The 14,955-nt window shown below is 44.4% G+C and overlaps 1 protein-coding gene across 2 annotated transcripts in view; it reads left to right on the top strand.

Annotated features, from left to right (window-relative positions):
• The window catches only part of UBASH3B (ubiquitin associated and SH3 domain containing B), a 65,606-nt gene that overhangs the window by 42,551 nt on the left and 8,100 nt on the right, over positions 1 to 14,955 (top strand). For both annotated transcript variants that reach the window (XM_062014165.1, XM_062014166.1), the window contains exons 3-11: positions 143 to 329; positions 851 to 1,049; positions 2,743 to 2,912; positions 4,023 to 4,231; positions 9,825 to 9,960; positions 10,338 to 10,458; positions 11,346 to 11,468; positions 13,218 to 13,310; positions 13,550 to 13,694. In XM_062014165.1, the coding sequence (XP_061870149.1) occupies positions 143 to 329; positions 851 to 1,049; positions 2,743 to 2,912; positions 4,023 to 4,231; positions 9,825 to 9,960; positions 10,338 to 10,458; positions 11,346 to 11,468; positions 13,218 to 13,310; positions 13,550 to 13,694 (1,383 nt within the window). The remainder of the gene's footprint in view (positions 1 to 142; positions 330 to 850; positions 1,050 to 2,742; positions 2,913 to 4,022; positions 4,232 to 9,824; positions 9,961 to 10,337; positions 10,459 to 11,345; positions 11,469 to 13,217; positions 13,311 to 13,549; positions 13,695 to 14,955) is intronic.

Raw genomic sequence — 14,955 nt, 5'->3', positions numbered from 1 at the left:
CTGAAACTAAAACCCAATTTTCTGTATTACTTAGCAGCAGTACTAGGCTGCAAGTGAGACAGGGCACAGGGGGAGCTGATTTTGCTGGAAGGAAAAAAAAAAGCATTTATCTGACAGTCTAACACTTGTTTCTTCCTTTCAGGCTGTTCTCCCATGTGGGTGACCCATTCCTTGATGACACCCTGCCCCGCGAGTATGTCCTCTACCTGCGCCCCACCGGCCCCCTGGCTCAGAAGCTGTCTGAGTTCTGGCAGCAATCAAAGCAGATCTGTGGGAAGAACAAAGCTCACAACATTTTCCCACATATCACCCTTTGTCAGTTCTTCATGGTAAACCTGAGCTCCTCTTTCCATTGCCTTTATGCATGCATTCATGAGCAGCCCTTGCCAGGCTCACACTGGAGACGTTCAGTCACTGCAGAAGAGTTTGTGCTTTGGAGTTGGGGGGAGGCTGTTACCAGAAGGGCTTGATGCCTGGGCTCACTGAGGACCTAACTGGGTTTTAAGTGAGTTGTTTTCAGGGAAGAGCAGCAGCAGCCCAAATTCTTGTCATCTCCTCAAGTTTATTGTTAACATGAGATTAGACAGGGGGGCCAGGGGAAGGTGAGGCTAGGACGGTTACTTGAGGATAGCTGATCCTGCTTGGAAGATACAGAAGAGGCAGATGATTTATAAATGTACCTTTCTATAATACCCTGCATTTTTTCCTCACTGCATTACAGCAAAGGTAGACCATTCACACCTACCCACCCACACCTTTCCCTTCTCTACCATGTGCTCTAGAGAGCTAAGCACAGGCATAAGGAACAGTTCTTCCACCTGAGAAATGCCTGTCCCGTTTCCTCTGGCAGTGTGAAGACAGCAAGGTCGATGCTCTCACTGAAGCTCTGCAGGCCACTGTGATGCGGTGGAAATGCAAATTCCCTGCCCCTCTGCCTTTGGAGCTCTACACGTCCTCAAACTTCATTGGGCTTTTTGTCAAGGAAGAAAGTGCTGAGGTGCTCAAGAAGTTTGCTGCAGATTTCGCTGCAGAGGCTGCTTCTAAAGCAGGTAAGTGACTATGCTGACAGCTACAAAGGGCTCACAGCTTGGTTGAGGCTTGGGCATTTCCAGCAACCACAGTTCTGATGGCATGAAGAAACAAAGCTCATTAAGCCAAGAGGCGATTTTTGAAAGTGGCTTGAAGGCTAAGAGCCTGAGAGGAATACCCCATCGGGTGCTTTGGGTTTCAGTGCTTTTTTAGCTGAAAGATCACTTCATACTTAGTGTCAAGTGTTATCTCCTGAAAGGGAAGCTGACATTTGGTGGTTCCTTAACCTTTCAGATAGTCGCTGTCTGCAAGGCTGAGCATTTCCTGCTCCACTCACTACCTCAAGCCACTGCCACAAAACTTTCCTCAGTCATGTGAAGGCTGTGTTTGGTTTTTCACTGCACTTCTGAGATGCAAACAGGGCTCTGTGAGAAGACCCCAAGTGCCCTGGCAACCTAGAAAGGAACCTTTTCAAATCTCAGTACCAACACCTCTGTCTCACTTCAGAAGAGGGAGAAAATGGCTATTACATTTACAAAAGCATGTTTTAGAAGGCACCAACAGACACAGGTGTGTCCAAAGATGGTGTAAGCATTCCCCTGCACAGTGTAGATGTACTCTCCAAACCAACACAGCCAGAGGGGGCAATTCTTACCCCAGAAACACTAGTCCAGAAGCAGCAGCATCAATGGCTCTCAGCTTGTACCCCTGCAGCTGCTCTAACGCAGACTAAATTGGTTCCTTCTTAAGGGCAGCCGATTGCTGCATTGCAGTCCACAGCTTGGTCAGGTTATCACATGAAAGTCTCTGGGGCTTTTGCAGAGATCCAGAGCATATTTTTTTCTTGCTGATCAAAAAAAGAAAGATGGATGAGCTTGCAGAGCTACCTCTGGTTGGCACTTGGAGCCAGGGCTCTGAATAGATGCAATTCTGACTGAATAATCAGTCAAATTTAATTGCAATTTTTGGTTGAATAAGCAATAAATCACATGCAAACAATGTATCCTGTGATTTCCCCATCTCCTGGAAGAGTCCCAATATTTCACATACTTTCACCTTTCTGCTTCCTGGAATCTTTTCCTAATAAAGTTTCTTTTTCTGCTGGATCATTTTGAATCATTATCATATCAATATCTGAGGGCAAATACCTCGCCCTCAGTGGGGAAACTGGTAATTCAACTAATGTCCAGGGAAAAGATTTAATCAACCCTGATGAACCTGTAAATTCCATGGATTTGTAATTGTTACTGTACTGAACAGAGGAGGCAGGGGAAACATTTCCATTTTTAACTTGCTTGTTTCAGAGAGATCCTCATGTGCTAATGAAACAAATGCCACTCCTTTCCTGGAAAAGTGTCACTTTTAGCAGAAGATTGAGTGAGTTCAAAATGACAATAATTGTTATCACAGCACCCAGAAACATGTTGTTTTCTGAATGCAAATGAGTTTTGGCAGTTTGGTGGGGGTGTCTTCTCTACCACCTTGGTGTGAATCAGGACTGAATCAGACCACAAATCTCTAATAATTGGATCCAAGGTGTAACACATACAGGGAATTCATGGTTGACTTCCCCAAAGCCTACAATTTGTTCCACTTGAGCTACCTTGAAAAGTTCATCTCCCAGCTCCAGCTTGGAGGCGATAGACACTCTTACACCTTCCAAAAGCTGCTAATCTCAACAGTCACTTGTTAACTGACATCTTCTCCTTGCAGATGTTCACGTGGAGCCCCACAAGAAGCAGCTCCACGTGACGCTGGCCTATCACTTCCAGACCAGCCACCTGCCCACGCTGGAGAAATTAGCGCAGAACATCGATGTCAAACTGGGCTGCGACTGGGTCGCCGCGATATTCTCTCGAGACATTCGCTTCGTCAATCACGAGGTAAAGTTTGGGAGCTTGCTTCAGTTCAGGAATTTTCCTTTTTTCTCTTTTTTTTAATACAGGACCTAGCAGAGTTGTGGGCTGGTTCAGCTGCATTTGCAGCTCAAGAGTGCTCACAAGCTGGGAACTGAATGAAGGCTCCCATGTCGCCTTGCTGAAAGCTGTAGGGATATGCAGCACAGGCTGTACAGACACTGAGGAATTTGCTTGAGGTCCTAGAACACAGATCTCACATCCCACCAGTCATCCTAAACTGACCATCTTGCCTTTGGTTTTCCTTTTTACTCATACTGTCTAGACTTGCTGTTTCACTCACCCCATTTCTTGCTTTCTGTGGGAACAATGTCCGGCTAGATTAATTCTTACAGTGACTCTCCTGGTAGCTCAACATAAGCTGGTCTAATCAAGAACCAGGCCAGTATCTTAACTTGACTGCTACCCATTTCTTCTGTACAGATTTGACATTAATATTAATCACAGCTTTTAGTATCATTATGCAAGAAACCTTTACCCTCATAGCCTGTGTACTTCAGTTACTCACATGGACTCTGCAACTGCTGTATATGTCTTAACATGGCTTTCTTAATGATGCTGTTTTCCAAAACAATACACTGAAAAGAAAAAGATTACTTCCAATTTGCAGATTGGGATCTTGAGCATAGACAATGTGTGAGATTCATCTCACCTTCCTGCAAATATCTCTATTAGACCTCTAAATCTGAGCCAGTCTGGGGCTCTCTTTGCACTGAGGCTCAGCGCAGGCACCTCCAGAAAGTGAATCATCTGACCCATCTAAGATACCTCTCAGGATGGGATGAATCAGCTCCTGGAGGAGGAAACCTCCAGAAGGTGCCTGCTCAGGCTTAGACAGCTAACTAGACTCCTAAAGCTGGGGTGATTAACCCAACCAAAGTGCATTGTCCAGAATTATACACACAAAACCTGTGGGAGAGTGGGAAAAAGTTACTCTAGTCCAGCACATGATACACCACGAAAGAAACAGTTGCCAAAGCTCCTGGAGAGCTGAAGTCTGTGGTCCTGCCCACTCCGCTAAAGGTTTCCCTTCCATTAACAACCCTTCATTCATTTGTGCTTCTGTTTCTCCCCTAGACTCTGCAAGTGATCTATCCTTACACCCCCCAGAATGATGATGAGCTGGAGCTGGTCCCAGGGGATTTTATTTTCATGTCCCCAGTGGAACAAACCAGTACAAGTGAAGGCTGGATTTATGGCATTTCCCTTGCAACTGGCTGTTCTGGGCTACTGCCTGAAAATTACATCACGAAGGCGGATGAATGTGGGACCTGGGTGTTTCATGGGTAGGTAAAGCTGCTCAGTCCAGTTTCCATCGCTGTAAAAAAGGGGTCTAGCAGCTGTGATTTCACCTGGGTAAGTGAAGAGTCTCCCAAGGCTGTTGAGAAGGTCGATTGAGGGAAATGTACTGGCACACAAAGCCCTATCTCATAAGCAAAGGAAGAGCAGATGCTATCCCAGTGCACAGGATTAGAGGACGATGTGATTTATTTAGCTAAGATGTTACAGCAACCATTACTCATAGAATCCCTGCTGCTGGCTAAGGGAGCCAGAGCAGATGGCTCCTGTAGAGCCATTGCTGTGTAGACACCTCTGTGGTGAGACTAGGATCAGGAAGGTTTAAATTTTAGCATTAATTTGGGAAGTGAGATCTTCCATGTATAATTCCCTGGGCACAAGGACTTGGGGATCATCAGCAATGTTTCTCAAGATAATTAGCAAGATTTTCAGAAGTGGCTAGAGTTGCCTGCCTGCTGTTGGCTTCAATGAGACTGCAGACCTCACCTTCTGAATGAGGTTATGCCTTATGCCTCTTGATTTTGACAAGAACTTTTTTAATTGCAATAAAAAATCAGCACTTGAGGGGTGGGTCTGGGTGCTCCTGCAAGGCTCCTCTGTATCTCTAAGCACCCAAACATTTTTGCCAAATCTAAAGCATAGAGTAGTTTGTATGTGAGAGCACAAGACAACAAGGAGGGAGGAGAGATGCATTGCTGCCTGCTGCTGCTCTGCTAAGCATCACACAAGTACAGGAATTTGGTTATGGTCACAGCAGCGGACAGGTTTAGTTACAAAGGAAGGGATGGAGATACAGAATGAATCACAGGCAGTTCATATTTCAAATTCCAGTGGGCAAACATGACTGAGAGAGAGTCTGAGAGAAAGGGAAAGCATTCAGTAAACCACGTCAGCACAGGACAGCCAGAGGAACTGACCTAACTCGGCATTTAATAGAAACTGATGCAACAAATCTTCAAATCAAGCAAAACACAGGAAACAACAAGAGCAAAAGGAACAAGCAGTCTTTTCCTTTGCCTGTGACTTTTCAGGCTTAAAACATGCACCATGGCAAATGACAGATAGAGAGCAGGCACATGGCAATCAGATCTTGCAGGCTGGCTTCCAATGTGACTGCCACCAACCACTGCACTTCTGTAAACCAGTCCTGGCTTACCCTGAGTCTTCCCGAGCCCAGAAGTTCATTAGGCAGAGACAAGCATAGCAAGAAATCACTCATTTATCCCTCTTTATACAACCACTTCTTCTTTTCTTGCCTGTCCTCTGAGAAATTAACACCACTAATAAAGGGGATCTATCCCTATGTTAGCCAAACAGAACAAATCTATACTCAATCTGTCACTATTCAACTCCAACAAGGAAAGAAAAGACCTCCTTCAACAAGGCTTAAAGAAATGAAAATCAAGACATATGGGCAAAGTCAATCAGAGCATCAGTGTAAAGACAGGACTTAATCCAGGCCTTCCAACCTGCAATACAGCTAGACCATCCTTTCTTCCCCTAAAACCTGCCAGCCAAAATGTCTCAGGTCAGCATAGGCTGCAGCAGCCTGCTCTAGTAGATTCTCCTTTGTTTCCTTCCAATGCCTGGAAAAGTTCTGAGGCTTAGCAAGCAGCATGGGAAAGAATTACTCTTGCAGCAGCAACCAAAAGGAAAGCCAAATGTTTTGTAAGTCCAGCACCTCTGCCTCCAGACAAGCAAGGAAAGGAAATGCCCCTTCCCTGATTACCACTAAAGACCATAAATCATGAGTTGGAGCATGCAATATGGAGCATTTATCAAAAACATTATTACATACCCGGAAACAGTCTCATTTTACACAACACTTTCCCACAGGGAATATTAGGTTACAGAATGTCATGTGGTCAAAACAATATAGCAACTTAAAAGCAACCCAAGCCCCACTGCCATCTAGGCCATGGTATTCACGGTAGGATCCTTCTGGTAAGAGAATAAATGCACACAGAGGTATCTTCATTTCATAGACATAAAAGCAAGCACGGCAGAACTCATCAGGACTGCAAGGGAACTACTGCAGGGCAGGAGATGGGGCTCAATTTGTGGTGTTGGGACCGAGGCTGCTGTGATCCCAGGGGCTGGTTTGTGATGCCTCTGTGTACACAGTCACGTCCTGTTTTATTCCTGCAGGGGACAAAAAATAACAGCCATAGAGCTTTCCCTCCTAGTCACTAGAGACTACATTCTTCAAGTGAAAAATCATGCATTATTGAGATCATCATGAAAATACAGCTCACTCTGGGCTGCAGCACCCTGGCTACACCACACAAGAGATATGACAGGCAAAATGCAGTTCTAGGATATTTGATTGAATCTTTAATATGGCAAAAATAGATTGCTAGCACATTTCACCTGAAAAAGGTTTCCCTGTTGGACTGCTCAAGCAAAGCAGGAGTTGAATTATAGCCTTTGCAGGACACGGGTTTTATGCCTAATATCCCAATAGTGTCTCAAGAGCTCTGCACAGCACACAGACCTTCCTGCCTAGCACTGTACAAACATACCACAGAAAGATGTCCCTGCCCTGTAGTAAGGTCTGTACCTCAGCTGCAGACCAACAGGCTGCCAACATTAAGACCACCAGCTTGATAAACTGTTTAATAGGTGAGAACAGGCTTTGTCTTCAGGCCAGAGTTACTGCCCAAGAAACCAGGTTGTGTCTTGAGAGACTCCAGATCTGAATCTTTTCCCTGTCTACTAAAAATAGGAATGGTATCACTTCTGTTCTGCAAACCCCAAGGATTTTCTGTACACCTAAACTATATTTCTTTGCTGGCTGTGGCACATCTCTGCATGATCTCTTCTCCTGCCTGGAATGGACCTACTACTAACAGTATGGAGAAATATTCAATCTCTGATCAGTGCTAAAGACTTGAAAATAATTTAAGCTAAATTGCTTCAGTATCTCACTTGGTGCAAATTAGATCCTGACTCTGTGTAAGCTGCTCTTGCCATTGCTTCAGTAAGGTTATATAAGTGAAGAATAAGCTTTCTGACCCAAGCAATGTACACTCCTTAGGGAAGGAACTGGTTTTGTTTATACAATATCAGGAGATCTGTTCTGACTGAGGCTAGGAGAGGACCTGGCCACAGGTATGTTAAAAACAAAACATTTTCCCCCCTGTATGGTAATAAAGTGGAAATCCTCTCCCTATAGCAGCAGAAGCTACAGGTGAGATGAAACTACTTGGAATTAATCCAAACTACAGGTTCAGTATTAACGAGATAGACAGATAGATATCTCCACCTTAAAAGCTCCCCAGAAGGCTGCTTGAATGGCATTTTCTAAGTCACCTTTCATGCCTGAAAATTATTGGACTACCAAGTCAAAAGAAGAAACTCTCTACCCTCAGCACACAGAGCCCAGAATAAGTGGTGAGCCCAGCACAGGTACAAGAATTTACTGGCCCCACAGAAGCCACACAAACCAAGCGTTCGAGATCATGGGGCTCTCCATGTATGCATGTAAAGGCAAATGGCAGAAGTCAGTGTGCTATCTTTGTATCTGCACCCCACAAAAGTTAAAACTTGTGATGGTTCCTTGCACCACATTTTCCATTACCAGCAAAGCCAGAAATAGTCACCTCCTCTGCCCCAAAATGGATAGAAGCACTTTAGATATTACTCCGCAGCCTATTTCGGCTCCTCGTGAGATGCCAAAGCTGTTCCTTGTCCCTTTTATAATCAAACTTGGCACAAATATCAGGAGGAGGAAAAACAGCCCTAACTTTTCAAGCTATACTTGGGCCTCAGTAGGTTTTTTCCACTCTCTTCCTCCCATTCTGCAACAATGGCTGGTTCATTTTTCCCAGGGATCCCTCTCCTCTAGACAATGCTGAGTGATATTTGCCTACTCACACCTGAGGACCGGTGCTGCTGTGCCATGACACTTTCCCCACCCTTTTGCTGCAAGCATCTCACTCTTTCAAATAGCCTTTCCTGACTGGGAGGACATTGCCTCCGGGGACACAGCAGTGAACACAAGGCATCATCCAGAAGACATTAGATGATGTTGTCTGCCTTCAGTCTGTTTGCCAAGCAGAGAAACCAAAAACCTTTGGGAAAAGCTTCTGAGCAACAACCTATGCTTAGAAGATGACTAAGCTGAAATAGTTTCAGCAGTTTCTGTTTTCCAGCAACATCAAGGAGATACCACTGAAGACAGGCTCTCCTCCAGGCACAGCAAGATAGTATGCCTTTGCCTCATCATCATTCACAGCAAACCTTAGCATCTATAAATAGATAATAGAGCATTCATGGCCTTTTAGTAAGGGCTTAGAGGGAAAGCAAGCCTCAGAGAAACTGTGCAGGAGCTCCTGGGAGTAAAGAGAAGAGGGGTAACCAAACAAATCCAGTGAGGCTGTATCTGACCAAATAAGCCAGGCACCTCAGTCTCATCCTTGCACCCTAATTCCACCAGATAACACATTAACATCAGGACCAACAGTATAGCATTTTCCTTCTTTAAACTGGTGTGAATCATATGATTTGACATATCATTTCTTTTCAAAAATGCAGATGACCTATTTTTGTTCCAATGGTTGAGATACTTGGTGTTATTTTAGCAGCTATGAAACCCCTCAGAGATTTTATTCTAACTAGGTGTTAGTCAGGGAGCATCTTCTGACATATTTAAGGCACTGAAAAGTGCAAGCAATGGCAACTATTTCTGTCAAAGTAAATGACCATATACATTATCTGGCAACATTTTTTTCTAATGACTAAGCAAACATAACCCATGCAATATAACCAAATCAGCAACTGGGTCACTGCAGCTGCTCTAATTGCCTGTCAGACTTAACTCCCAAAGGTCTTGGTCAAAGTCCTTGAATATCTGGGCATGAGAGCTTTATTCAGAAGGACCATCATTACACAAGCCCCTTGGGGAAGAATGGGATCTATTATATCCCTTTGGCTACACTTAACAGGAAGCACTGGTGAGAATGAATTCCCACTGTAGATGGGAAACAGAAGAGACAGCACTGAAAAATGTAGAAACAACAACTCAGACTGAGCCTGACATGTCCCTACCAGGGGATACAAGCTATTTTGTGCACAGAAACCCTGAAAACTGCCCAGCATGAGAGGCAGGACTGTGTTCCAGCTTTCTACTGAAGCAATAGCTTATGTTACAAAGGTGAGTGAAAACTCCCTGTAGCCATTCATTTCCAAGCTTCTGTCCACAAGACCACAGTAAGTAATGTGCAGCTGGTCCCCAGATGATGTTAGTGAGCTTCCTGTGACTGTGAGGAAGGTCTTGGCATTTACCATGAGGATGCTTGAGGGCTGACAGAACCTCACAGACCAATGTTTCAGAATTGTTGTTCCATCAAACTGTTTCTAAGGAAACAGAAAGCCTGTTGAGATGGGATTTGTCTCTTCATGTGTGTACATCACCTAGCAAGGTGCTCTCTAGGCAGAACTAAAATACAAATAATAATGTAACAATATGACAAGAGTAATTATCATCAGTTCCTGGAGACTACAGGAATGTCTTTACTGCAGCCTGAGCACACAAAGTCCAAACCATTCCCAAAGCCAATATCTTTCTATTTTTGGCAGGTCCTACTCAATTCTGAATACTACATCTTCCCCATCCCTTCAAGCTTTCACTGATGGAGCCCTGGAAAGAAGACACCAGGAAGATCAAGGACCTGGAGATGCAGGGCCACTCACTATCATCTGCCAGAACGTGCAGGTAGGGACCCACACACAGTTTTAGCAGCAAGTTTGCAGCAACTGAGTTTTCCCTGACAACTTGTTCTCTGGTCTCCTTTCTCTACTTGATCACAAGTTACAAGTTAAAATCCCCTACAAGCTTTTGAAAATGATTAATCACAGGCATAGAAGACATGGCTGGCCCCAAACCTGCTCTTAGCATGGGGCATCAAGGCCCTATCCTCTGCTGACTTTGGCAGTTTTATACTAACACAAATGTACCAACTTCAGAAGAGCTTCCCACACCCACATTTGCACCAAGGTAAAGCAAGAGGTGTCTGGTCCCAACTCCCATCAGAGCTCAGAAAAACCCTTGCTCTCTGATCAAGGGCAAACATCCTCTAATTTTTCTTCCAGCCCCTGAGAATCAGCAGCCACCCAGGGCCCCAGAAACGCTGCCTGTTTGTCTGCAGACATGGGGAAAGGATGGATGTCGTTTTTGGGAAGTACTGGTTGTCACAGTGTTTTGATGCCAAAGGTGAGTCAGCTCCCGTGGGGAGCTCAGGCTTTAAACGAAGAGAGCAGCAACTGCCTGGGGGCAAAGCTTAGATGGAAGATGTGGTTTCCTAACCCAAAATGTTGCTATAATGTGGCAGAGAACCTCAGTGCAGTGCTTTGCCACAGTAGAGCTGCAGGCAGAAGCAGAAACACAAGCCAGGGAGTAAACACTACGTTTGTTAATATATTTGCTGAAACTATTGCAGGAAAGATTACATTAAGTACCATCACCAAAGAGCATTCACATTTGGAAACAAGTCATGAATATTAGCAGTTAGTGCCCAGGGCAAATATCTGCTGCCATCAGGGAAATCTTTTGCACAGTTGGCTGTCAGTCCTAAAGGAAAATAACACTACAGGTAGAACTCAGAGTGCCTTTGGGGGCATAAGCTGGAGTTTGCAAACCAGTTGATATGCTTGAGTTTTGGACTGTATTTAACAGACTATAACTTCAGCCTCTGTTGGATCAGAAAGTTGTCAAAAAAGCCTTTTCTCTGACTAAAAAAATGCCAATATCTTGTAGTCAAAATGGTTGGTAAGAAGGATTATTATTAGCCTCATGTAAAACTGTAACATTTGAGGTTTCGTTTGTTGTGGGATAGAATTCTTTTCCCTTGTGGAAATCTGTCCTAAAGATAACTTTAAAGACATGAGCAACCTTTTCTGCTGATTTTGAACTGATACAGCTGCTTAACTTAATTTTGTCAGGTTCCAGATAGTTTTACACAGGAAAAAACACTCGACTGCCAGGCCTAAGTTGCCTGCAAGTTGCAGAAGTTGTGGTGAGAGAGAGTAGAAACAGGCATGGTGCTCTCTGCCTCTCTGATGGAATAATTCCAGTGACTGCTTCTCCCCTCTCTCTCTCAGGAAGGTACATGCGTAGTAACCTGAATATGCCTCACAGCTTACCTCAGAGAAGTGGCGGTTTCAGGGATTATGAAAAAGATGCGCCAATCACCGTGCTGGGCTGTACACAGGCAAGGCTTGTTGGTAAGTTGTCCTCAGCAAACAAAAGCATGCCCAAGGAAGCTTTGCTATCTTCCTCCCACACACCCAGCTAGAGAAAGAGCAAGGCAGGAAAAAATGAATTGGATGCCTTGAACTAATGGGATTTAGATGTTTCAAGAACCTTTGCAAAGTCCTTTCACCTTCCCCACTGAGCCCTTTCTTTCAAAGGAGACCTTGTCTCCTTCAGCTAAAGAAAAGACAAAGCTCACAATCTGGGACATAGCATGGAATCAGAGCCATCAGCAGTATGGTCACAGAACATTCGCTACTGCCCTGTAAATGTGCCATGCTGGGAGAAGCTCTTATTATCAGTGTTGGTGAGAAATGGAGCAGTGTGACAGTCACCTCATGCAAAATATGCTTTTTCTTTGACTCTGGCAGTCTTAAATTTTGACCTGCACTTTGCTACATCAATATACTTCTATTAGCCTGTCTGACTTCATGTAGCAGAAAAACAGCCCTAATTATTTCAGGTGTTCTCCTGCTGTCCATCCTTGTCCCTGACTTCAGAGCCTGTTGGTTTGTGACAGAAAATTGGTAGGCAAAGATCACATATTGAGCATTTTGATTAGGGCAGCTCTTAAGGACACGAGCTCTTCAAGAGAGCAGTACTTGGCATTTTCTCAAATCCAAGTCCTTCAGAGTACTTCATGCTGGTCACATTCAAACTAGGGCAGCTAAAATTATACTTGCTTTTTAAACAAAACCAAATCACTGTATAACAGCAGGATGCTCAGGCTCCCGGTCACATGGCATCAGGGTTCACAATATGCACACAGCAGAAGGCGAATCTGGGAGCAATCACTGCACACTTTGCTGGTATCATTAAATGGGTCCGAGCACGCAACCGCATACGTGACCCAGACGCCACCGAGCCGCCAGCGCGGCTGCGGCACGTCAGCCATCTGTGGGCAACTGCTCCCCGCTGCAGCCGCACAGACTCGACCTTGACACTTGTCAGAGCCCTAATTCCTCCCATGACTAAAGCAAATGAGCAGCTTCCCCATGACGGAGGGCTGTTAGATGTGCTGCTCCTTCTAAATGACACCACTTCTCTCAAGAGATTTGTAGGTGGGTTTGACACGGTTACAGCCATCATTAAACATACCGAGTCAAGGTTAATAACCCCTTCTTGCTCCCACTTCTTTGTCCTGCCTCTTCAAATATAACAAAAATATAACTCTTACTACAAGCCTGTGCAATGCCAAGCAGATTCCTGTTCTCATTTGGTTCCCCTTAGGCACTGTAAGAATATTAATAACCCTAATAGTGGAGTTGATTCTTATCTCATTTCCAGTGATCTTCCACCTGTGTAATGAAATAGTAATTTATACTGGTGAAGTATCAAGCCAATTGAATTAAGTTACGTTTGAGTTGTCGAATCGTTCTGATTTATGGCTTAAAATTAAATGAAGCTCAAGCTCACTACAATTTTTCTCAGCACGCTGTTCGCTTTTATTGCTAAATCTAAGAGAGGCAAAAGCTGCTGTGATTTCTTTGCACATTGGTCAGGTATCTAGATGCACATGGGGCAATGCACACAGAAGGATATTGGTTCCACAGCTGAACAGTGCACAACATACCACTGAAATAAATTGTGATGGGTACACATATTTCCCAAAATGCAAGCAGTGCAGCTGGGAAGCTGCTTTAGCTCCTTGCTGAGTGACAGGTACCCTGCACGCTGCTGTTTGTCTGGCTTTATTCATGGGTGTTGAAACTTGCTTGCAGGTGAAGCCTTGCTAGAAAGTAATACCATCGTAGACTACATCTACAGCTCTCCATCCCTACGGTGTGTACAGACAGCACACAATATCCTGAAAGGTAAGTTCAGTATACTGCATGTAGCTGGCAACCATCGTATATCATATACCATATACCATATACCATATACCATATACCATATATCATATCCAAGTACATATATTAAATACTTCATCTTTCATATCAACTGACTACTCTTGGGAGGAAAAAAATCATTTACAAACTGAATTATTAAATTCTTGCTGCTTTCCTCCCCTGCTCCTTTCATTGATACCTGGTCTCCTTTCTCCCTTTTCCAGGTATGCAACAAGAGAACAACCTGAAAATTCGAATAGAGCCAGGCTTGTTTGAATGGACCAAGTGGGTCTCTGGGAACACATTACCTGCCTGGATACCCCCCATGGATTTAGCTGCAGCTACTCTAAGCGTTGATACAACCTACAGGTAGCACAAACGGGGGCAAAGAGGGTCTTGCATTGCATTTTGGATTTTTCTGTTTCTAAGAGTAACACTCTGCTGAGTTTTTCAGTTTCAGCAGTGACTGGAAGAGCTGCTGAGGCTCCCTGAATAAACTTAGAGCAGGCTCAAGGCTGCTGTGTTGAATGTGATCTGAAAATGGCCTATTATAAACCAAATTTCCCAGATGACTGGCAAGGTCCAGCTATATTGCTGACCATGGAGATCACCTTTGCATTACTCCTTCCATCCAGTGCATTTTTCAGATGCCCAGGAAACTCTCAGAGTAGGGAACATTTTTACCTCTGTCAGGAATTCAGGGTCTCCTGTGACATCAGAATTCAGAGGTTTTCTATCAAAGAGCTAAACCCTAAGCATTTATCACTTCTCAGCAGTAACATCTGAAACGTTTCTGGTGGAAAAAATTGCAGGTTTCTGACTCAGGTTTTCATGATACTTCACCCAAAAACGGTTGGGGAAAGCAAACAAAGTAAACATCTGGTTTGAAACCATTTGAGTGGCAAATGGATATGCACCACTGGTGTTCCCTCCCACTTTGCAGAAAAGGGGAACACAAAGATAATTCACTCAGCTTTCAGGGGCCCTGACAGAGCCTCTCCAAAAGTGCAGAGCCGACCTTCCCAGAGCTCTACATTTTTGCCAGCCACTCCTGTGGCTGCACAGACCAGTCCTGGTGCCTCCATATCCTGACCTCATGCCCTTGCTGCCAGCCTCTGCTGCTTTCCTTTTATCCAGTCACATGGCTGTATCACTGCATTCCCAATATCATTGCCAACAAACACCATGGGGCTGCTGGGAGCAATCTGCAGCCTGAGTCTGGAGAACTCCTCAGTGAAGCGTTGCTGCTGTGGAGCCCTCCAGCCTAACATACAAATGCTTTTTACTGTAAGCTGCAGAGAGAAAGGCTAAAGAAAACCCAGCTGAAACAGACATGTGGCAAAGAATAGACAACATGATCCATTCGGGCTTCCTACTCTCAAATTTATGACTCAGAATTGCTTCCACAAAGAAGGAAACTTCAGAAAGGTGCAACAGTTCCAGTTGCTCCTCACTGCCAAAATATCTGCATCGCTGTGACTTCTTGCTGAGACCAGCACTTTCCATCTTGGCGTGAGCCTGATCACCAACTGAGCTATCTCAGATAAAAACAAAACATTGATAACACACACATAACATACACACACAGAAGTTTCTGCCTTCATGGGCTTGGTGATAGATATTTTGTGGC

The sequence above is a fragment of the Colius striatus genome, chromosome 23 (assembly GCF_028858725.1).
Source record: "Colius striatus isolate bColStr4 chromosome 23, bColStr4.1.hap1, whole genome shotgun sequence".
Taxonomy (NCBI): domain Eukaryota; kingdom Metazoa; phylum Chordata; class Aves; order Coliiformes; family Coliidae; genus Colius; species Colius striatus.
Note: the sequence above shows the minus strand (reverse complement) of the source record. Positions and strands in the feature narration are given on the sequence as shown.